The sequence below is a fragment of the Bos mutus genome, chromosome 20, assembly GCF_027580195.1.
Source record: "Bos mutus isolate GX-2022 chromosome 20, NWIPB_WYAK_1.1, whole genome shotgun sequence".
Taxonomy (NCBI): domain Eukaryota; kingdom Metazoa; phylum Chordata; class Mammalia; order Artiodactyla; family Bovidae; genus Bos; species Bos mutus.
The window spans coordinates 28,222,540-28,247,235 of NC_091636.1; the positions used below are offsets into that span (position 1 = coordinate 28,222,540).

The 24,696-nt window shown below is 37.6% G+C and overlaps 1 protein-coding gene across 3 annotated transcripts in view; it reads left to right on the top strand.

Annotated features, from left to right (window-relative positions):
* Positions 1-2,119: 2,119 nt before the first annotated feature.
* Positions 2,120-24,696, top strand: part of BDP1 (BDP1 general transcription factor IIIB subunit) — an 85,241-nt gene continuing 62,664 nt past the window's right edge. The window contains exons 1-11 of one of the 3 annotated variants that reach the window (XM_070357574.1): positions 2,120-2,607; positions 4,020-4,296; positions 6,127-6,236; positions 7,102-7,161; positions 9,137-9,265; positions 10,381-10,514; positions 11,724-11,818; positions 17,698-17,752; positions 19,484-19,627; positions 23,088-23,357; positions 24,497-24,644. In XM_070357574.1, coding sequence (XP_070213675.1) covers positions 2,396-2,607; positions 4,020-4,296; positions 6,127-6,236; positions 7,102-7,161; positions 9,137-9,265; positions 10,381-10,514; positions 11,724-11,818; positions 17,698-17,752; positions 19,484-19,627; positions 23,088-23,357; positions 24,497-24,644 — 1,634 coding nt within the window. In that variant the 5' untranslated portion in view covers positions 2,120-2,395. The remainder of the gene's footprint in view (positions 2,608-4,019; positions 4,297-6,126; positions 6,237-7,101; positions 7,162-9,136; positions 9,266-10,380; positions 10,515-11,723; positions 11,819-17,697; positions 17,753-19,483; positions 19,628-23,087; positions 23,358-24,496; positions 24,645-24,696) is intronic. The other 2 variants (XM_070357575.1, XM_070357573.1) reach the window with 2 other exon arrangements.

The following is a 24,696-nucleotide window of genomic DNA, read 5'->3' on the forward strand; positions in this document are numbered from 1 at the left end:
TCCAGTACTTTGGCCACCTCATGCGAAGAGTTGACTCATTGGAAAAGACTCTGATGCTGGGAGGGATTGGGGGCAGGAGGAGAAGGGGACGACAGAGGATGAGATGACTGGATGGCATCACTGACTCAATGGACGTGGATTTGGGTGAACTCCGGGAGTTGGTGATGGACAGGGAGGCCTGGCATGCTGCGATTCATGGGGTCGCAGAGTCAGACACAACTGAGCAACTGGACTGAACTGAACTGAGCTCTCTGAGGTGTGTTTGAGGTCTTGTTCCCTCTCCAGAGTACTGGAGGGAGACCATGTCAGACCTTCATTTCCTTCTCAGTCTTAAAGGAATCTCTTCTGATTTTTCAGCCTTGTTTTCCTACTCTTAAAAACACTTGTCTCTTTTCTTTCTGTTTCTGGATGAACTAGCAATCTCTTTAATCAGTTCAGGATTTTTTTCCTTTGACATTTTGTTCTTAATGTAGTAAGATGTTCTTATAGAATTTTCTTCTCCTTCTAAGAAGGAAGTCAGGTCTTTGTTTTCCTCCTATGAGTCAGGGGACTTGTATAACCAGTTAGAACACAGGCCCACAATCTACAGAGTCAGTCTGTTCTCTGGACATTTTCCCTCTCATCATAGAGTACTTCCCTAACCACCCTGCATAAGGTAAGCCAGCCTCCTATTAACCTCTGTCATAATTTCCTTTAAATTTCTTTCATGGCATTTAATAATTCTTAAATTATCTTGTTCACTTGTTGAATTTTTTTCTCCCACCCAGTATTCCTTGCTTATTGCTCTATTCTTCCCTCTTGAAGCATATTAAGAATGCTCACATTAATTGACAAAGTTTAACTATAGTAACTTTTAAATTTCTTTTAATTTTTGACTGTGTCACAAGGTTTGTGGGTCTTAGTTCCGTGATCAGAGATGAAACCAGGGCCCTTGGCAGTGAAAGTGCAGAGTGCTAACCACTGGACCTCCAGGGAATTCTCATTAACTATAATAATTTTTGAACAGGGATTATATTCACGTTTAACAGTAAACAAGGTATACAATGAATGTTGTTCTTCCCATGACTTACTTCTCAGAAACACAGTTCCCTTTCTGGAAATTAACTGTTACCACTTTCTTCACACTTGAATTTCTAATCTACATTCTACTCAATTTAGAATTTTTTGGAGAACTTTATTTTTTACCTTATTTGTTTGTTTATTTATAGCTGTGCTGGTCTTTGTTGCAGCTGGTGGGCTTTTTCTCTAGTTGTGGTGAGGCAGGGCTACTTTAGTTGCTGTGCAGGGACTCATTGTGGTGGTTTCTCTTGTTGCTGAGCACAGACTCTAGGACCCAAGGGCTTCAGTAGTTCAGCTTGTGGGCTCTAGAGTTTGGGCTCAGTAGATCTGGTGCAGGGGCTTAGTTGCCCCTTGGCATGTGGAATCTTAGTTCCCGGACTAGGGATCAGACCCATGTACCTTGCATTGGATCAAGGATTCTTAACCACTGGACCACCAGAGCAGTCCCTTCAATTTAGAATTTTTAAGCCTTAGGACGTGGTGACGAACAGACAGTGTTCTACAGGACCCTCTAAAAATGGCCGGTGGCTCAGAGAATAAAGCATCTGCCTGCAATGTGGGAGACCCGGGTTCAGTTCCTGGGTTGGGAAGGTCCCCTGGAGAAGGAAATGGCAACCCACTCCAGTACCCTTGCTGGGAAAGTCCCATGGACAGAGAAGCCTGGTAGGCTACAGTCCATGGGGTCGCAAAGAGTCGGACACGACTTTGCCACTTCACTTTCACTAAAAATGTCCAGTAGTTTAAAAAGAATTTTTTTGGTCACACTACCTGGCAGGTGGGTTCTTATTTGCCCAACCAGGGATGGAACCAGTGCCCTCTGCAATGGAATCACTGGATCATCAGGGAAGTCCCAAGGCCAGCAGTTTTAATAATTTCCGTAAAAGTGTGGGCTGAGGGATTACTACTTCCTTCTCCTCTTTTGAACGCCTCCTAAGGACCCCTGGAGAGAGAAGAGCACACTGCCACAAGTCTTTCTTTCAGTATTTCCGGTTCTCAGGTAACCCAGGCTCCCTAGCTTGACAGTTACCATGGCTCCGGTCGCTGTACGTCATTCTCCGGCGCTGGATGATGACGTAATCAGTTCCGGCGCCCTCCGAGGGCGGGGGAGCAAGGTATAGGAGAAAACTTAGCTTTTAGTGTAGCAGGGTCATGAAGAAGAGGCGGCGGCGGGAGATCCCGGGCGGTGGCCGGGGCGCGAAATTGCGGTAGCTGGCCGCTGGGCTGGTGGTGTGGCTTTGTGAGAAGGGCGTAGTTCTAAAGCCCTCTCCGGGCAGCGGCCGGGGCTCGGGGCTGCGAGCGGCCCTGGGGCCGCCTCCCCGGGCCCCCTGGCTCCGCCATGTTCCGCAGGGCACGCCTTAGCGTGAAGCCGAATGTCAGGCCCGGAGCAGGCGCCAGGGCCTCCACCGCCCCCAATTCCCAGCGTGAACAAGAGGTTCCAAGGCCGCAGGAGCCTGCCGCGGCCTCTGCTCCGAAGCCGGCGGAGTCCACAGATGTGCCCCCGGTGGATTTCGGGGAAGCGCAGCCCCAAGAAAAGACTCCCAAGAGCAGGTAAGTGCTCGCAGAGGGGAGCATTTTCATTTGCCCCTGCCTCTCCGGGCGCGTCACCTGGAAGCTGAGCAAAGAAAGTTTACCGTAGAAGTACTCCCTCGCTTGCACTAAGCCTGACAGTTGAGGCCCACGAACACGCTGCCAAGTGCAGTTGGTCCCTCTGACCACGGTGTGGCAGGTGTGGGTTTTGTTACAGGGTGTAGATTCTCGGGGAGAGGACCATGTCTTCAAGTGGTGGTGGGAGGAATCCCGGTCTAACCGTCTTCGGGAAAACTCACACGTGGTACTATTCTTTAGAGCCTGTAGGTTACCACTGTTTTCATCCTTTTGAAGTACATTGTAGGGGTAAGTGTGTAAATTTGTTTGTTTTTTTAATCTTGAAAACACTTATTTTTAAAAGAAAAGCAGTGTTATTTTGATTCTGCTGATTTATGTCAGTGGAAAGGAAGTCTGGTTACTTGTTTTGATTTGTGGGTGTGCCCCTTTAACTATGGTGAATCTGTTGTCTGAACAGAAAAGCATGTATCATGTACCACAGTTGGATTCAGGATTCTTCTACTTATTTTACAATTTATAGACTTTGCTCAGGCAGAATTTACTCATCTGCAAAGTGGGGATAACTCTCACTTCAAGAGTTATTGTGGAGATTAGAGATAACTGATAAAAACTGTCTTGCACAGGACATGCGGAATAGTTGCCTATCTTTAGGTGTTTAAAGGTGAGGCAACAAAGTAGTTAAAGTGAAGATATGTTAAGCTAATAATGATCTCTGTTTCTATACTATAAATGTGAGGGGACCAATGAAAATCAACCCTATTAAATAACAGTGAGATGGCATAAATTTCTTTTATATTGTGACAGGAAGGTGACAATTTATTTTTTATTCCTTTTTTTGGCCTGACTTCTGTTGATCTCAAACTGGTACTTAGTAATTTCCAAGTTTTTTACATGAATTTTTTCAGAATTTCTCCCAACAATGGAATACAAATAGCAGTTACTGTAGTGTTGGGACCAGCTGCAGTTGGCAGTGTTCCTGGGCTTCAGCTGTTAAATTAATAAAGTTCACAGAGATAATGTACATGTGATGCATGATTATTGATAATTTACAAAATTACTCATTCTGTAGTCTTGATCTGTTTAAGTTCAAGAATACAGCTTGACATTTTGGGAATATGTGTGTTTTTTATCATATATTTCCTATTTTTTGGGTGGGTCTTTGCTAATTGTAAGAGCCCATAGATTGTATGTTCTTCTCCTTATGGCAACCTCTGTTTAAGTCATTGATTTTTAATAAGTGATTATGATTTTAATAATCCAAAAGGCTTTGCTGTTTTGAATTTTTGTCAGACTAGTACTAGAATGTTTCAAAGAAGATCCATAATACCGTTTTTTTTCTTTTTAAATATCAACAGTGTTGAAAAGACTGATGATGGGAAGGATGTTGAAGAATCCAGTAAGCCTTCCTCTACTGTTTCACAGAGAAGAAAGCGAATACCAACTACTTCTAGTCTGGTCAAACCTAGTGTCAGTGTTCCTTCAGAACCTCATCCATTATCTACAGTTAATCAAGAAGCTCCACAGCCAAACCCTGTTCCAACAAAAGAGAAACAGCCATGTTCAGACAGATACCGAATATACAAAGCCCAGAAACTGAGGGAAATGTTAAAAGAAGAATTGAGGAAAGAGAAGGTATGATAGAAAAATCAGAATTTTGACTGTTGCCTTCTAGGTTTCTGTTTTTATGTTAGTCGACTTGTCATTTGGAGGAAAAATAAGCATCTGTAACATTAAAATTTTTTTTTATTTGGCTGCGGTGAACCTTGGTTTGATCTTCGCTGCAACTTACAGGATCTTTAGTTGTGGCATGTGGACTCTGAGTTGTAGCATGTGGGATCTAGTTTCCTGACCAGGGATGGGACCCCAGGCCCTCTTCCTTGGGAGCAGAGTCTTAGCCACTGGACCACCAGGGAAGTCCCAAGCATCTATAGCATTTTGATGTGGGAAACAAAACCAAATAAGATCCCTCGTATTAATAGAGTATCTCCCTTTGTTGAGAGAATGATTGAGAAGCACAATGGAATTATAAGCTATTTTTGCCCCGTATTAATTTTTCTGTATTTTATTCATCTGTATCTTTCATTCTTTTTGGTGGAGGCCACAGATAGAAGTTTCACATTTGCACACTCACATATACAGATACACAAACAAATGTATTTATAAACTAATCCTTCAGTGAGATTTTTCGCGAGGATGTCCAATTGAGTTAGATTCATTTGAATTATGACACGTGTAGTTGAGCAAAATGAATTAGTAATATTTTCTAAATTGCTGCTGCTGCTGCTGCTAAGTCACTTCAGTCGTGTCCGACCCCCATAGACGGCAGCCCACCAGGCTCCTCCATCCCTGGGATTCTCCAGGCAAGAACACTGGAGTGGGTTGCCATTTCCTTCTCCAGTGCATGAAAGTGAAAAATGAAAGTGAAGTCGCTCAGTTGTGTCCAACTCTTAGCGACTCCGTAGACGGCAGCCCACCAGCCTCCTCCGTCCATGGGATTTTCAGGCAAGAGTACTGGAGTGGGGTGCCATTGCCTTCTCCGTTTCTAAACTGACAATATGGGAAATTATGAATGGGGGAAATACGTGTGTATATGTATAATAGAGTCTGCATTCTTTTTCTGAGTGCAATGTAACAGAGTAGTGAAACATGTAACCTCTAGAGTTTGATACTTAAGGGCTGAACTTTAGAGTCCTCCCTTACTATTAATATGTGATGTTGAACAATTTAAGTAATTTTCCATGTCTGTTTTCTCATTTGTAAAATAGACTGGTAATAGTGTCCATCTGCATTGGAAGGTTGTGAAGCATAAATGAGTTAATATGGGTAAAACACATTTAGACTAGTGTCTACCAATTAGTAAGCCCGGCAAATGTCAACTTTTATTATTAGTTTGTAGAGTGCCTCCCTTTTTAACTAAGAGAAAGGCCCTTATCTTGGTGCCTTTTTTTTTTTTTTTTTTTTGGCCACGCCTTGAGGCTTGCTGAATCTTAGTTTCCTGTCTAGGGATTGAACTCTTGCTCTGGGCAGTGAAGCGTGGAGTCCTAACCACTGGCCCTCCAGGGAAGTCCTTCCTTGTGGTTTATGTCTATCTCATTCAAATATCTCAATTGTATGAAATGGCTGTCACTATTTATTTAGGAGGAAATAAGCTCCGAGAGGTTTTATGTGCTACAAGTTTTTGATCAGTTTATAAAATTTTTCCTAAAATTAGGCATAATTGTTATGGGAATAATACACTCAATAACACACTTGCAATGAATGTAGTAAATATATACATCTAAAAATCTCTTTTTAAAAGTATTAAAAATTTATGTATTTTTTTTGGCCCCCAGCAGGAATTGAACCGTGTCTCCTGCAGTGGAGGAAGCACGGAATCTTAACCACTGGACTGCCAGGGACTTCCCCTAAAGCTCTTCTGTATTTGTCAAATAACAGTGCATGTCTGTGTGTTTGTGTATCTAGAAGCAATGGAAAAACAAGTATGCCGTAAATGAAACTCAGAGGCCACTGGATCGTTCCAAAATGACTATGAGAGACTTCATATATTATCTACCAGAAAGCAATCCAATGACGTAAGTAATCTTTATTTCTATTTTACTTTCTTTGAGTGTGTAGTGATTTAAGTATCACTTTTAGAGTTCAAGTTTTCCAAAAACATGTTGATGAAATGTTTAGCACGTGTGATGTCCATTTGGATAAGAATTTTATAACAAAAATTAGTGTTATTTCAGGTAACTATTTTCTTGGGATGGTAAATGATGACCTTTACCTCTGAGATTAAAGATAAATTTCCTTTGTTATATTACCAAGATGCAGTAAAAACCAACTAAACAGCTTTTCTCTAATCTGGATTGCCATTTATATTTCTTACATACTATAATGTGGTCTAAAGGGGTGATCTAACTTTTATACCCTACCTCCTAATTAAACATAGCAACATTTGATTAACCAATCCTACAAGAACAAAATTTGTTTGATCAAAGTTAGTCTGGGGAGGCAGAGAGATTATAATACACCTGCTCATTGTTGTGTTGTTGATGGGGTAGAAGGTGAATGTAGGAGTAGTGGCATATTTTCAGTGTAGCCTGTTTCACATTCAGCAGGTCTTTGACCTACTTGAGGGAAGGGCTGGAAACCGAGATTTTGAGTTGTTTGACATCTAGGAGTTGGAAACAAGCCACCGAGTTTGCTTCATGCTTTTGCTGAGGAATTGAGGGAACAGTGTTTCCTTCTTAAGGCCTAACAAATTATTTATATTGATAACAAAAGTTCCTAAGTGAAAAATTGAGTGTAGGACCACACCATCATTAGTGTTAGTGTTATGGTATATCATAAAAAAAATTGCAAGGTAAATTATTTGCTTCTTGCCTCAGATGGAATTGACAAACTGTAAATTACTTGTTTATTAAAAGGTATGTTTTAATTTGTGATTGATAGTTCTTCACTGGAGCAGGAAAAGAAAACTGAAAAATCATCAACACCAGTCCGAACACGAGAGTAAGCATCTCATCTGTTTTGAATATATTCTGTTATGGGTACATTTAAAAAGAAATGAAATCAAATGATTCTTCCTATTTTAGTTAAATTACACGTGATAGGAATTTTTAGACCCACAACAAGAAAAAAAGCTGCTTGATTTAAATCAATATGGAAGCCTCACACTATGTATTTGTACTTTGTGTGTTACATATATAAATAGTATTATGATTTTAAAGTTTTTAGACTTAAAAAGGTTTTCTTTTAGAATAATGATATTCATATGGTACAAAATTCAAAAGGGACTAAAATACTGAGAAAATCTTTCTGACTTTGTTTTCTGCCACCTAATCCTTCTTTCTGAAGGCAACAAATGGTCAGTTCAGTTCAGTTCAGTCGCTCAGTCGTGTCTGACTCTTTGTGACCCCATGAATTGCAGCACGCCAGGCCTCCCTGTCCATCACCAACTACCACTCTTTAAATGTATCTTTTTAGTCTAGTCTGTCTCTCCCCAAGCAAACCTATTTTTTTCTGTTTCCTTTTCTTTTCTTTGTTTTCCATTTTCTCCTTTTGCCTTTTCTTTTTCTATCTTTCCATTTTTTCCCTTAGCATTCTGTATATACTGTCCTTCAGTAGGTATAGTTTTGACACAACTGCAGAGTCCCTTTTTGCATACAAGCTTTCACTGTTATATATATTAGTTTATTCCTAAGAAATGTCTGCAAAAAGGACTTGCCTGGTGGTCCAGTGGGTAAGACCCTGTGCTTCCACTGCAGGGGGTGTGGGTTCAATCCCTCGTCCAGGAACTAAGATCCCATGTGCCACACGGCACGGCCCAAAAATAAAGAAGAAATCCCTCCAAGACACTGGAAGTTATTGTGGACTTGTAATTGTGGAAAAATAGCAGAAACATTGGAATTTTGTGGTTATTATTTCAAGTAAGAATCCTTAAGTAATGATTACTTTTTTTTGGAGTGGGGGATCATACCACGCAGCTTGTGGGATCTTAGTTCTGTGACCAGGGATTGAACACAGGCCAGGGCGGTGAAGTGTGCCGAGTCCTAACCACTGGACCGCCAGGGAATTCCCTGTAATGACTAATCTTTTTCTTAGAATCTGCATTGTTTTATTTTTTAATGAATTAATTATTTTGGCTTCCCTGGGTCTTTGCTTCTCCCTGGGCTTTCTCTAGTTGCAGTTGAACAGGGGCTACTGTTGAGTGCAGTGTGCGGGCTTTCTCTTTGTGGTGACTGCTCTTGTGGAGCACAGGCTCGGCGGGCAGGCTTCAGTAGTTGCAGCATGCAGGGTTAGTAGCTGGGACTCATGGGCTTAGCTGCTCTGTGACATGTGGAATCTTCCTGGACTAGAGATTGAACTCCTGTCCCTTGCATTGGCAGGTGGATTCTTATCCACTGTAGGGAAGTCCAGAAATGGGTTTTGTTTTTACAGATTTATAGGTTATGCCTCTTTCAGTAAGACCTTAAAGTGATAATCTAATTGAATGGAAAGTGTATGGAGTTTGGAACCATTATTTGGAAAACTGTGTTTGGCTTCTTGGTCTACTCTTATTGTTGTGTAGTCTAGAGCAACAGTAATTTATCTTCTCCAGACATCAAATGGGTGTGAAAATCTAACCCCCAAGGATTGTTCTGAAGAGGTAATAAAATGATCTGGAAATTAATCCTGTATGGATTAATTTTATTAATTTTATAATATCTGTATGGTTTACTCCAATGCTCTATTGAGATAGAATAGATGAGCATTTATTTCTCTTTTCAAAGAGAGTAAAGACTCCTATGAAATGCTACTAGATACAATTTGAGGAAATCTTATAGCCATGGTCTCAATAACATAGTATTTTCAGTTAGGTTATAGCAAAAGTGGGAAATAGCTATTAACAGAAGGTTGAAGGTGCAGTAGTTTGTTTTAGAAGTTCATAGTACTCAGGGGATGTCTCTGATGGCTGTATGAACTAACCTACCTTGACATTTGGTAGGCAAGAAAGCAAGACTACTCCTGATGGTGAAGATAACGAAGAAATAGAAGAAGAGTTGGATGATGGGCCCTTGCTGGTTCCTCGAGTAAAAGTGGCAGAAGATGGTTCTATTATTTTGGATGAAGAAAGGTAAGTTAAGAGAGAGAGAGATTGTGGTTTTGAGAACAAATGAGTTTTGTCTAATGAGCGAGATTGAATTTCCGTATTTCTCACTGTCACTTTGACTGATATTTATATTTGCATAATAGATGTTATAAATAGAAGGGTGGGTTAGATTTGTTTATAATTTTTAGCAATTTTTTATAATTGTGTCCTTTACATGAGAAGATGGTACTGCTGACCTGCCGCCCACTAACCTACTACCATTGTTTTACTAATTTTACTGGTAGTTGAAATGAGCTATTGAACTAATCACATACTGTCCGCAACTAAGAATACATTTCAAAGATTAATTCGGCCTTGATGTCAATATTTATTAACTATTACCATATTCTGGTGTGTGGTGTTAACTGTTGAAAATTCAATGAAACATATTTTATGGTTTTTAATTAACTTTCTGGCTTAATTTCTTAGTTATAACATTAAATTTCTCAAATTTGGCAGTGTGAAACTTACTTGTCTTTCCAATGTGTGTTTCTTTAAAAAAGAAGATAAACTAGGAAGAAAAAAAAAGAGATGGAAAGTCTCCTTACAGTTTAATTAATAATAAATTGGTTTACAGGATATAAATTCTATGATAAATGAAAATATAATGCTGTTAATAATAATTGTTTATGCATGTTGTTTTGCACTATTTTGTGATGATGATTTTATTGTTAAAAGCATTACTTAACTGCTTTGTGTGCAGGAATATAAAATGTAAATATAAAATGCTTATATTTCTCAATATCCCCTATTGGGTATTGCATGATAAGCTATGTTAAATGTAGGAGACATGCAGAAGTCAGTAAAAAAACAGTTATTTAGGTGGCCCAAAGATATTTTACAGATTTTATATTTCTATTAAGGATTTTAAAAACAAGTTGGCATTAATTTTTGCTCCCTGGCAATCACATTTTAAGTGAAAATTGGCAGATTCTTAGAAAATATGCATACTTCAAATGTATATTACTTTTTTGTTTTGTGTATTATACTTTTGATGTGGTTTTTGGCATGGTAGATTTCAGAATATAACTATTAAATCTCATTTACTGTTTGTTTCCTTACATGTTTAGTGTGGATCTATTTAAAAATGTTTCTTTCAGTTTAACTGTAGAAGTTTTAAGGACAAAAGGTCCCTGTGTGGTTGAAGAAAATGACCCCATATTTGAGCGTGGTTCTACAACTACATATTCCAGCTTTAGGAAAAGCTACTACTCTAAACCATGGTCAAATAAAGGTAACTGATTTTCATTTTGAATTATGTAGATTATTTATTGGAAATGAAGTGAATTTGTTTCTTGGTTTCTGTGTTATGCCAGGTATCCCCTGAGTAAAAAATAAATAAATAAAATGCAAACCAGCTAGTTTTTTCTGTAGCTAATTTTATTGGCACCTTTCCCCTGCCCCACCATAGAACTATGCCTCTGACTTTACTTTCGACATCTTTTTAGGGGTTAGCCTTATGATCATTTCAGCTGGAATATTCTTCATTGTCAAATCCTTGTACAGCAAACATCATTTTAATGAAAAATTACCAATATTTTTAGTGCTCATAATAATATTCTACCTCACTATTGTATAATACAGTCTTTAATGATAAAAAGTACATGTAAAAAAGCATATATTACCTACTGCAGGCTGTTGTTTGTTTTACTTACTTTTTATTATAAAAATGGTACAGTTTGTTTTGGGAAAAAATTCAGACACAACAGAGTAATACAGAATGAATTTCTGACTTCCCCAGCCCTGTTCTCTTGAGGCTAGTTCTGTTCCTGAGTGTTTTTCTAGCTACTTTTCTTTTGTGTACTACTTAGCACATCTTAGTTGCTTACATTGCAGCAATATACTGGTTCTTTTTTTTTTTTTTTTAATGTACTGGTTCTGACTGAAAGTTTTCTTCAAGGCATTTGAGACCAGATAGGCAGAATGTCTTTTTAAAAATTCCAGCTACTTTGATATGAACATGCAAATTTCTTAAACCATATTTTTATATAAAAGTTTAACGAAGGTGTTTTTAGATCCATGAGGCTCCTTGCAGTAAAATTGAACTGTCTATGTGTTCATAGGTATATTTCTATGATTAAAGATTTGATGGACTTTAATAAAAACTTCAGTATTGTCAAATTTACTTTTAACTCAAAATACATACTTACGTAGGGCTTCCCTGGTGGCTCAGATGGTAAAAAATCTGTCTGTGATGCAGGAGACCCAGGTTTGATCTCTGGGTCGGGAGGATCCCCTGGAGAAGGAAATTGCAACCCACTCCAGTATTCTTGCCTGGGAAATCCCATAGACAGAGGGGTTTGGTGAGCTATAGTCCATGGGATTGCAAAAAGTCCGACACGACTGAGCGACTTAACACTTTTATATACTTGTGTAAAATTTTTTTCCTCTGAAATATTTATAAGATTAATTCTCAGTCTTTCTAAATCTTTTATTTTTACAGAGACAGATATGTTTTTTTTAGCCATCAGCATGGTAGGAACTGACTTTTCTATGATTGGACAGCTTTTTCCTCACAGAGCAAGAATAGAAATTAAGGTAAAGTAAACTCATTACATTTGTTGATTGAAAAGAGATTAAAAATTACTGTCTTTTAAACCTTTGGTTGAAATCTCAGTCCATCCTTTTTTGCTACTGTGTTTTTGGTACATCTGTCCTTTATCATTCAAAAAGTAGTGTAATATAATATTTCTCAGTTCTAAAATGAGTATTGTCTCTTTAACCCTCAGTATTATATGTTCTTATTTATCTTTTTCCACTTCTATAAGGGATTTGAGGGCGTACCAACAAAGCCAATGAAACTGAGATAAAAGTACAGTTAGATAATGAAGAGGAATAAATGTACCAGAATTTTGGGGTTAAGGATAGATTTTGAACACAAAATGTATCTTTGAATTTTCTAGGAAAAGAACACGCTGAGTTATGTAGTTCTCTGATTGTTGCTTTCCTAGGCCACTTTAACTTTGAGGACAACCAGTGATACTAATTTTTGTTTTTTTTTAAGTGATACTATTAACAACAGCAATGATGTTTATCAATTAGTGCTTAAATATGCCTAAAAGAATGATCTTTCTCTGTCGTATAGTTCTTTTTGTTGAGAAACCTCATCATAAGTTTCCTGTGTTGGAGTGCATTCGAGTGCACACTATGTTGCTATAATGCATTTCTAATTCATAGTGAGATTTTTATGTGACCATGGGCTTTCTTTTTCATTAATTGAAGGGACTATTAGGAAAGTTAGGTTTGTTTTTTTTTTTAAATAGATCAGGCATAGACTGATTTACTGGGAACCATTGTATAGCATAATGGTCTTTCTATTTCTGTAGAAGATGAGGGATCTTTTATATTCTTTATGTTCCTTTTTGAATATTGATCTCTGATACAATGAGAACAAAATGTTAAAGTGTTTGAAGGCTAGAAGTTGATTGTTTAGGGGAGCTCTTGGATCTGAGTATTTAATGATAAATTTGTCACTAGACTGTTCATGGAGTTGCAGAGTCGGATACGACTGAGCGACTGAACTGAATTGAGACTGTTTCTCTTAAAAATAGTTTAGATTCTTCCCTTAAAAATTTAGTGTGAAAAAAAAAAATTTAGTGTGGTCCCAGCAAGTCTTTGGGCAAAGTACAGAAAAGTAAAAATGGACTAGTAAATTATATTGAGTTTCAAATTTTGAACCAACATTGCGTTGCTGTGATAAATCCCAGTTAGTCATACTGTATTCTTTTTATATGTTGCTGATTTTTAATATATTTTCTTGAGGATTTTTTGTATCTTTTGTTCATGACAGTATTGGTCTGTAATTTTCTTTTAGTGTCTTTGTGGTTTTGGTACCAGCATTTTGGTTGTCGTGGAAAATGAGTTGGAAAGTGTTCGCATCCTGAACTCTGAGAAACTTTATTTAGGATTAGTATTATTTCTCCTCTTAATGTTTGATATAATTTACCAGTGAAATCATTTGGGCCTATATTTCCTTTGGACGAAGGGTTTTCATTATAAATTCAATTTCTTTAATAGAGATACGGGTATTTATATTTTCAGTTTCTTCTTGTGTCAGTTTAGATGCTAAGTTGTTGAATTTATAGGCATACAAATTTCATACTATTCACTTACCGTTTTAATGCTTGTAGGATTTATTGTAGGATGTATCTTACTGATTGATGATTTTTCTTTCTCTCTTTTTTTCCCTTGTCTTGCTAAAGGTTTTTGACTTCAAAAGTCTTTTAATGAACCAACTTTTAGCTATGTTATCAATTGTATGTATGTTTTCATTGTTTTTTTTTTTAAAGTCTAGCATTTCCTTCCTTCTTCAGGCATACCTCATTTTATTGCACTTCACACATACTGCAATTTTTTTTTTAATTAAAGGGTTGATGATGGTTTGTATTTTTTTTTGTATTTTCTAACAATGAAGAATTTTTAAATTAAGTATATACGTTGTTTTTCTAGACATAATGCTATTGCACCCCTAACAGACTGTCTCAGTGTAATGTAAATGTAAACGACTGTTTTTTGCACTGAGAAACAAACGAAAATCTGTGACTCGCTTTATTGCAATATTCACATTATCGTAGTGGTCTGGAACTGAACCTGCAATGTCTTCAAGGTTTATGCCTATACTTACTTTGGATTTAATCTTTTCTTATTTTTTTCCCTTAGCTTCCTTAGATGAAAACTTAGAATGTAGACTTTAAACTGTTCTTTTTTTAATTGAAGACATTTAAAGCTATATAGTTTCATATGAACTGTAGATTAGCCTATAATATCGATAAGCTGTTTTCATTGTCATTCAGTTAAAACTGTTGTCTAGTTTCCCTTGTGATTCCTTCCATGACATACCAGTTGTTTAGAAGTGTGTTTAATTTCCAACGTTGGGACATGTCTTAAATATCTTACCGTTATTGTTTTCTTTGACACTGTGAAAGTCACAGGACATAATCTGTAAGATTTCAGTCTTTTTGAAATTTGTTGAGATTTATTTTAAAGCCTCTCGTACTCTCATCTCGATGAGCATGCACTTGAACATGCATTCTGCAGTTGTTGGGTGTGGTGTTGTCTGAGAGAAGAGTTGATGCCTCTAATCACAGTTATAGATTTGTGTTTCTCCTTTTAAATTGATCAGTTTTGGGTGTAATTTGAACTTCATGTGTATTGAAGTTCTTTTATTGGGTGCATTCACATTTTAGCTTGCTGTTGAATTGATCCTTTTATTAGTAGGAAATGTCCCTATTTATCTTTGCTATCATTCCTTGTCCTAAAATGGGGGTTAGGAGTCCTGATCCTCCTTACAGTCAAGAATATAACTTCTGGTTGGCCTTATGTATCTGTGTTCCCTATTTCTGGTACTCCACTTATATGAGTGAGTTTGTGAGACATTGTACTAATGCTCTGTCCATTTTTTTCCCAGTCTTTTTTCTTTATTTCAATTGGTTAGCTTCTGTTATCATGTTCATAGGTTCACTGATCTTGTCTTCGGCTGTTTTCAATCTGCTAAGTCCTTTCAGTGATGGTTTCATTTATGGGATTTCAGCTTGGTTATTTTTCTTAGTTTCCATTCCTCTGCTGAGATTTCTGTATCTGATCATTCCATATTTTCCTTTGAATTCTTGAACATATTTATAACAGCTGCTTAACTTTCTTGTCAGCTAATCTCAACATCTGAAGTCTGTTTCTGTTGACTCTTTCCTTGACCATGCAGCACCTTTTCCTATCTTTTCTCATGGTTTTTTTTTTTTTTTTTTTAATTGCAGGCTGGACATGGTGGATAATGTGTTACACAGTGTTTGGATTATGTTTGTTTTTATTTTTTCCTTCAGAGTGTTTATGTCTGTATTGTCAGCTCTCCTTATTCTTATGAAGTCTTGGTTTTAGGCTTTCTTAAGACTGATCCTTACTCTAGGTTTCTCATCTGAATTACAGAAGATAATTTGAGTTACTGTTTTCTGATTTTTCCAAGAACGGTCATGTTATACCATTCTAGATATATAGGGAAGAAGATAATTCATTACATATAGTAGGTCCCTTGGGGGCACTGGGGCGTAAATCTCATGCTACAAACCTGTCTGAGAAGGTTGCTCTAAGGTGTGACCCTGTCTCTAACTGGTGCTTGTTCTGATGTCTGAGGTAAATGTGTGGGTGTTAAACAAAGTCTTTGCGTTCAGGTATGATGAACCCTGTCATCTCCCTATGTTACGTGGCTTCTAGGATCTTCTTTCTGCTCCCATCCCTGTAGTAGCTATTCTCTACTAGACTTCATGCTCAGGGCATACGGAACCCAGATGTGGACCAACCACCTATGGAATACCTCTACCAGATCCGTGAGACTCCTTTTTAAATAGCTCTCTTCTCTGTAGAACCTGCCTATGAAGGTACTTTACTTCCTCAGCTCAGTGGGATCTCTGGGCTCTGTTTGGCCTTTCTCTCTACGTGGTTAGGAAATTTAGCCCAGGCAGAGAGTCAGGGCGAAAGTTGGTATATCTTTAGTGTTCCCCTTCTTTCTGAGATTGTGGAATTGTGGTCTTGCTCTCCCAAGATTGTAGTCTTGTCCAGTGCTTAAAAATAGTTGATGCGTTTGTTTTGTTCAGTTTTAAAGGTATTTATGATGGGTTGGATGTGTGGAACAAGTCCATTACCAGTTACTTTGTCAAGGCCAGAAGTGGAAGTTATGGGGTTTATTTTATGATCATGGAATTTGGCTTACAATGATTCCTGCATGGATTCAGTGACTAATATCAGGGAATTCCCTGGTGGTCCAGTGGTTGGAGCTCTGTGCTTTCACTGCTGGGGCCCAGTTTCGATCCCTGGTCAGGGAACTAAGATCTCACATGCATGATGAGGCCTAAAAAAGAATGGTTAATATCAATACATCTTAAAAGTTTTAAATTGTTCTGGACTATATTCTCAATTAGATAAAATATGCTGTAGCCATGTTTTAGAATTGAATAATGCCTAAAGCCTATTGGCATTCTTCAGGATGTTTAGTGATTGTAGCCTGTCACTTTTTATGTAACTTCTGTTATGTGTAGATATGACTTTTGTTAACTTTTGAGGAAATATTTAAAGAATAATATCATCTTTAAGGGAGAAAGATGATTTTCTTTGGAAACTTCTATTTTACTTGGTAATAAGGGTTAGGAAGAATGGAAAAGAGGAGTAATCTGTAGATTGAAAAATGTTAGTCATATAAAAAATTGTGTCCAACTCTTTGCACCTCCATGGACTGTGACATGCCAGGCCTCTGTCCCTCACCATTTCCCAGAGTTTGCCCAAGTTCATGTCCATTGCATCAGTCATGCCATCCAGCCATCTCATCCTCTGACGCCCTCTTCTCCTGCCCTCAGTCTTTGCCAGCATCAGGGACTTTTCCAGTGAGTCAGCTGTTCATATCAGATGACCAAAATACTGGAAAATATAGGAAAGGTTAGACTATAGAGCCTAATGGTGTACCCTTGGATGAGAAACAGTAAGGAAGTGCAGGAAAGTGATTGCTTTAAAGTCAGGTTAGCGGGTGGTTTCTTTTGGAGGGAAGAAGGGGTCAGTGAAGAGGTTATTGTGTGTGATTTCTCTCTCTTTTTTCAATAATATGATTTTTGTATTCTTAATAAAAACTTTTAGAGCACTGATCTGTAAAGGGAGAGACTGGCTAATCATTCCCTCCCCTAGGATGTGTATGTGTATGCCCTCAGACTTTCTGAAGGTCTTGGGATGCATTGAACCTTAAACCTTAACCATCTCCATCTTAAAGGAGGTTATTTGGAATAGAATTGGATCTTAGGATGCGTTGAGCCTTAAACCTTAACCATCTCCATCTTAAAGGGGGTTATCTGGAATAGAATTGGATCTTAGGATGCATTGAGCCTTAAACCTTAACCATCTCTATCTTAAAGGAGGTAATCTGTAGTAAAATTGGGAATGGGGCTCTTTAGTGCTCAGGAAAGCATTAGGGAATAAAGAAGGTTCTAAAGATAAACTTGGGCAGCTTCAAAGTTTTTCTCAGCTGTTTTTGTACAGTCTCCCCTTCATGCTGTTAAAAACATTAGAATAATAATGTAAGAAGTTTAACTTGATATAAATATATTAATTTTTAAAGAGTTAATACTAGTTAGCTTAATTGATCACAGTTTGATCTATTCCCATGCTAGTCAACTTTATTTTTTATTTTCTGTCCTCGTAAATCCAGCTTCCATTGCTAATCCATGTTATTGATCTTGAGAAGCACAGAGCTTAGTAGAAATCTTTCATCTCTATTTTTGAAAAGCTAAGGGTTTAAGTAATTTACCTATTAGCAAGTTATTTATTATTCTCTATTAGAGAATCATATGTTATAAGAATTTTACTTTGATGTAATTTTTTAAACATTATCTTCACTTGTTTAACAGGAGAAAATTACCATAGGGTTTGTTTTGTTTTGTTAACAGAATAAATTTAAACGTGAAGAGAAAACAAATGGATGGAGAATAGACAAAGCATTCCGTAAGTATTAACGCCTCTTTAAGAATGAATGGTTTGAAGAGCCTGGCAAATGACCAGTATTTTGTCTTTGGTTTCAGTGTGTTTTAGGTTTGTTTTATCTCCCTATATTGTCACAGGAAGAGTAGCACTGGAAATTTTTCTCTTTAGCAGTTCAGGTCTGGCAGTTGATATAGTTTATAGGCAAGGGAGTAACTAAAACATCAAGAACTAATTAAGCAGGTTTCTGAGTCCCAAGAAATTAGAGGGACTGAGGAAACCATTTCTATATGCTGTTTATTCTGGGGGAATTGTATTGAAGAAGTTCCTTGTTTCTGGAAGACACTATTAAACGATTCCTTACAATGGTAAGTCCATTATTCAGTTGGTAATGCAGACCACCTGCCCTGCCCCAGCTACTGTTGTAGGCTCTGAGAATATCATGGTGAACAGGACAGTTGAGAATCCTGCTTTTAGAGCCTTAAGTCTAAGTGGGTGGGGGAGGAATATAATTGGTAAGCAGGATAATTTCAGATAGTGTAATTTCTAAGAATCAAAAAAGAGGGAGTTTGGATATTCAGGGAAGGTCTGTCTAAAGGTGTGACATTTGAATTTAGACCTGATTTGAAGAAATGATGTATACCTTTCAATTTTTAACTAATAACCTCATTAAAATGAGGCTGTTAGTTTCTCTTTAAGTCCAGAGAAATACATCAAGGGATCTGTAAAGAAAAACAGAATTAAATGTACTGTTTGAAGTAGTTCCTGCATTCTTTGTTTGGAAGATAATCACCAACATTTCATGATAAATGTGTTCTACGTTCATTTGCTGTAGTGCTAATCTTAGAAACCAATTCTAAAGAGAGGTACTTAGATCGTGTAGCTCTGCACATTTATTTCCTGAGTATAGGCACAGAGGTAGTTGAGTGGGCCCCACACCTTGTCAGTGTGGTGCTGAGTGCTCAGGAGAACCATTCCCAGGAACGGCTCCTGGGGGGCCTGGAATGCTGTAGTCCTCAACTCTCACCATTTTAGAGAAGTGCTCTTGAAACTTTTCATTATATTTAATCAGAAAAGAATCCATAAATCTATGAACAGTCTTTATGGGGTGTGGAGTCTTTGTTAGACCATTCTAAAACCTTTAAAATTCACTGTTTGGTGCTTTATAGTAGAAATTATTTTACTGTTAATGGGTATTTAGTGGAATGGTCCTAATTAATGTTCATTTACTTCCTCCTTTGTACTTCCTCCTTTGCTGATATTTGAAAGAGTAGAGTTAATAGTGAAAGGTGGTAATAAAGTGAGGACATGAAGTGGGTGGTAGGCTTTTGAGAACTTCTTAGTCATTCCATTATTTTAAAAAAGTTTATTTATAACTATGCACAGTGCAATTTATAGTTTGACTTTTGATAAATAATTCACCTGTGTAACCACCACTTTAAATAAGCCATGAAACATTGTCATCACTCCAGGAAGGCCCCTCTTTTCCCTTTCTAGTCAGTCTCCACTCCTAATCCCAACCCAGGCAACCACGTTTATTTGAATCATCATAGGTTAGTTTCTCTTGTTCTAGATGTCTTATTTTATTGCTCAGTGGGATTCTGTTATGTGACTGTACTATAGTGATTAAAGTTGTTTGTTCTCTTGCTGACAAGATCATTTGCTTTTGATGTTACTTAAGAAAAATTAAAACTTGGAAGTTCTTTTCCTTTTTTTAAAAATAAAAACTTGAAGGTTCTTTTTTTTTTTAAACAGAGGAAAAGCGCCCTTTTGACTTCGATTTTTTTGCTCATTTGCTTCAGAAAGTTCTTGCCGAAGAAGAGAAAAGAAAACAAAAATCTGTTAAAAATCAGAGTTCAAAGGAGAAGAAGTCGTCTAAATCACGGAAAAATGCAAAAGGTATTTATTGAAAAAAGTTATTTTACTTAGTAAGAATAGACTTACTGTATTGTGTCTAAAGTCTTAGGGCGTTCACATAGTTCAGGCAGTTGAGATCATTAAGACATCTGATTGGAGGGCATTGGTTTTTCTTCAGTCTTCTAGTTAACTGGCCACGAATAGCAGCTCCCTTTGTAATTTTATAACTGGTGTAACTGGGCTTTTAGCATTTTTCTTGCATCTGGGGCATAGTTGTAGCTAATAAAGGAGAGTTAGAATCGTGAGCTGTCATGTTTGCTTACTTATTATTTTTCTCTGTAAATCAAATCTGGCTCAAAAGTCGAATATAATGAAAAATGGAAGTCCAATACTTTGAGCTTGTGACTAAATTGTATTGTTTGAGCACAGCTTATTTCTGAGGGACTTATACCAGGTATATGTGGGTATTTCTATTTTTAGGCTTATATTTTCTTAACTATTTGAATTTTGATCTGAGGACAATGTTTAGCTATAATCTTATCATTTAAAGGATCTTTGAACTATAGGGAACCTTATGTGTTAGCTGTACATCCCAGCCCGTTTCCTTTTGTTTTAATAACCCAGAAATAACCTCAGAGATCCTCTCATTTTTTTCTTAACGTATCACAGTGTTAGTAGTGACAGCAGCAGAACTCAACCTAGGACTGTGAGAGTCTGTGATGGGGGACCCCAAGAGGACCCCCAGATTCAATTATTTGCTAAGACTCATAGGATTCAGCATATAGTTGTACAAATAGCTGAGATTTATTGCATTGAAAGAATGCAGAGCAAAATTGGCAAAGAGAGATGGCACAAAGGTCAAAGTCTGAGGGGACCATGTGCAGGTGTCTACGAGCCACACGGGATGCGCTTAATTTCCCAACATCATGCAGGAATGAGACGTGTAAGGGGGTCCAGTGCTTAAGACTCCGCCCTTCCAACGCAGGGAGCATGAGTTTGATCACAGGGTAGGGGCTCAGATTAGAGAATCTGCCTGCAGTGCAGGAGACCTGGGTTCGATCACTGGGTTGGGAAGTCTCCTTGGAGAAGGGAATGGCTACCCACTTCAGTATTCTTGCCTGGGAAATTTCATGGACAGAGGAGCCTGGTGTACTACAGTCTATGGGGTCGCAGAGTCAGACATGACTGAATGGCTAACACACTTGGGGGAAATAAGATCCCACATGCTGTGTGGTATAGCCAAAAAATAAAAAGTAAAAACTTAAAAAAAAAAAAAATTGTCTACCAGGGAAGCTTGTTACCCAGTCAGCACCCAGGGTTTTTCTTTAGAGGTTGGTCATGTAGACACCATCTTCCTGTCATGTACCAGAATTCAAAATGCCCAGAAGGACAGCAGTTGTTCAGCGTAAACTACATTGTTTAAACAGTTTAGGTACAGTGAGCCACTTTTGTCATCAGTTAGGCTAATGGAACTCTTCCCCAGACCCAAGTTTCCAGACACAGCCCATGGGCCAACCTTTTATGCAGGCGTTTCAAAGGAGTGCAGTGAGCCCTGCTTTGTTAACTCTTTTCTGCACAGAGCCAATATAGAACTTCTTTCTCTAGAGCATAGTTCCCTGTCTTTTTAAACATAGTGTTAAAGACTGCAAAGTCGTTTCATTCTTTAGTCAATTTTTTTTCTTTAGCCCTGGGAAACTAAAATAAATATACTAATCTATCAATAATCTTGTGATTACTATGTTACAGATGATAGCATAAGTACCCCCATTGTAACTTAATGTGAGAACTTCTCAGGTATTTTGTTACAGGTCAGAATTTAAAAATTGCTGATTATTATTCTGATAAGAAAATAATCCAGAGTATTTTCTTAATTTTAAAATCTTGTTTGACTTTTTTTGAATAAAATTGGGAGACCTGGGTTCAATCCCTGGGTTGGAAAGATGCCCTGGAGAAGGGAAAGGCTACCCATTCCAGTGGAAGATCCCTTGGAGAAGGGAAAGGCTACCCACTCCAGTGCAAGGAGATCCAACCGGTCCATCCTAAAGGAAATCAGTCCTGAATATTCATTGGAAGGACTGATGCTGAAGCTGAAACTTCGATACTTTGGGCACCTGATGGGAAGAACAGACTCATTTGAAAAGACCCTGATGCTGGGAAAGATTGAGGGAGGGAGGAGAAGGGACGACAGAGGATGAGGTGGTTGGATGGCATTACCAACTCAATGGACATGAGTTTGAGTAAACTCTGGGAGTTGATGATGGACAGGGAGGCCTGGCGTGTTGCAGTCCGTGGGGTTGCAGAGTTGGACACGACTGAGCGACTGAACTGAACTGAACCCACTCCAGTATTTGGCCTGGAGAATTCCATGAACCGTATAGTCCATGGGGTCGCAAAGAGTCGGAGACGACTGAGCGACTTTCACTTTCACAAATGACATTGAATTTTATTGTTTTTGTTTTTTTTAATGTAATTTGTTATTTTATCTTTTTTTAATATTCATTTTTTTTTTTTTTTTACTTTTTTTTTTTATTCAATTTTAATTAAAAAAATTATACATGTGTTCCCCATATTTGGCTGTGCTGGATTTTAGTTGTGGCACTCAGATCTCCTTAGATCTTTAGTTGCAGCATATGGGATCTAGTTCCCTGATCATGGATCAAACCTGGGCCCCCTGCATTGGGAGCGTGAAGTCTTAGCCACTGGATGACCAGGGAAGTCCCCATTATTTTACCTTTTTGATATAGTTAACTGTTAATATGTCTTCAAAGAAAAGCACTAGAAATTGTTTAAAAATCTTTGCTAATAAGGTTGTTCATTGAAAAACAAAGAATATAGAAAATGAAATTCTTGAACTCTCTCTCCTACCTTGCCCTCAAGTCAAATTCTTCAGCTTTCTTCGGGATAATTATTAGTAAATAATGAGTTAGTATGAAGGTGAAAAATGCTCAGTTGTGTCTGACTCTTTGTGACCGCATAGACTGTAGCCCTCAGATTCCTCTGTCCGTGGGATTTTCCAGGCAGGAATACTGGAGGGGATTGTCATTCCCTTCTCCAGGGGATCTTCCTGACCCAGGGATCAAACCCAGGTCTCCTGCATTGTTGGAAGATTCTTAACCATCTGAGCCACCAGAGAAGCCTTTTAGTTAGTACAGTAACTCTTTTCTATAATATGCCTATATATGTTTGTGTCTTGGAATATATGTAATTTTTATCCTTAAAATAAAAATGAGATGATACTGTGTATATTGTTCTGCAACTTGATTTTTTAAATGCAACAATAATTTTTGAAATCTTATATATTACTGAATATAAAGCTACCTCATTATTTACTGCCTAGATTTCTATTGCATAAATGTATTATAACTTATTAGTCATTCTCTATTGGACAGTTTAAGTTGTCTTTAAATTTTTGCTAAGACATCCTTAAGTATTTATCTTCTCCACCTTTAAGCATTTTTCTATAGGTTGTTTTTGTAGTTACAACAATTTCTCTCACTTTCAGTGAAAAAAGTTGCTAATGATGATCGAGATGAGTCTGTGAGCACTAAAATTTCAAACCCAGGAAGGTCCCAAAAGGATGCTCAGACAGTTGAAGAAGAACTGCAGTCTCTGACTTTATCTGAACAGGATTCAGAACAAAATGCATTAGGACTAGATGTAAATCAAAAGAAAAGAAGAAGAAAGAATCAGGGTGAAGGTAGTGAACAAGAAGTGCATCTTTCAGGAAGTGCCACTGTTCAGCCAGGCTCTTCTAAAGGAGAAAAACACAGAAGTAAGTTTATTACATATTTTAACAGCCCCTATATTACTTGTGAAGACATGTATAACTTAACTATGCTTCCTCTGAATAATAGCAACTAATGATGAGTATTCATTGGTTCCGTATTCATGGTACTGTATTAAACCCTTTTAATTTAAAGAAAAAATAGTTTATTATTTTAAAAAAATGAAGTGAAATGAATTTTTTCCTCTCAATTTGTCTTTGAGAAGTGTTACCTCTTAGGTACTCATATTAACAAGGTTCCAAGTCATGTTTATATAGTTAAATGTATACTGTATCTGTTAATAAATCACGGATTTTCATGTCCTACGTCTACAGAGCCCCTCTATGAACCCAAAGTAAGTTGTTTAATTTGTGTAAAAGGGGTGTGTGTATGTGTTAAGTCGCTTCAGTCGCTCCAGGTCTTTGCGACCCTATGGACCGTATAGCCTGCCAGGTTCCTCTGCCCATGCGATTCTCCAGGCAAGAATACTGGAGTGGGTGGCCATGCCCTCCTCCAGGAGATCTTCCCGGACCTCAGGGATTGAACCTGTGTCTCTTACGTCTCCTGCATTTGCAGGCAGTTTCTTTACCACTAGTGCCACCTGGGAAGCTCTACTGAAATAAATATTCCTCCATTTTTTCTTTTGTTGAACTCCCTAGAATGTAGACATTTTGACACTTCTCAGTTCCTGGAGAATGAGAGCTAAGAGTTAAGGGACATCTTAGTCTCTTTCTTTAAGAGTTCATATATAGATTACTATATATGTGAATACGTATATATAGATTTCTGTATCTAAGTAATACAGATTACTTAAAGCAGATAACCAAGTAAGAGAGGAGGAAAAGATAGTAGCAGACTAGAACAATCTTTCTGTAGAATTTAAATTTTATGTGGTTCAGCTTCACCAAGATTTTAAGTGAATACTGATAGGTAATATAGTGTGATTTATAGGCATCATAATATTATGCTGTTTTGTGGCTTACGGTTAAAGATATTACATACGAAGGAGAAGAGCTCAACTATCAAGAAATTGCACTTTAGGCCAGTTTCATAATCCTTACTTTATAGGGTTGTATGTGAATTCCTTTGTGCTTTTTGAAATGTTTTTGCTATCATTTTTATAATAATATGCGTTTTGTATTAATAGATAAAGGCCTGTCTTTAAGTCCTGAGATTAATGAAGATGAATCCAGTAAGGAACAAGAGCTTCCCTGTGTACAGGACACAGATGACCTTGTGGATTTATCCTCTAGTGAAGACGCTGAGCAAAGAACTGACCCTGTTCTTTCACCAAGGTATTTTTTGTATGGTTACTCACTTTGTCTACATCTTCTCAGAGATGCTGAA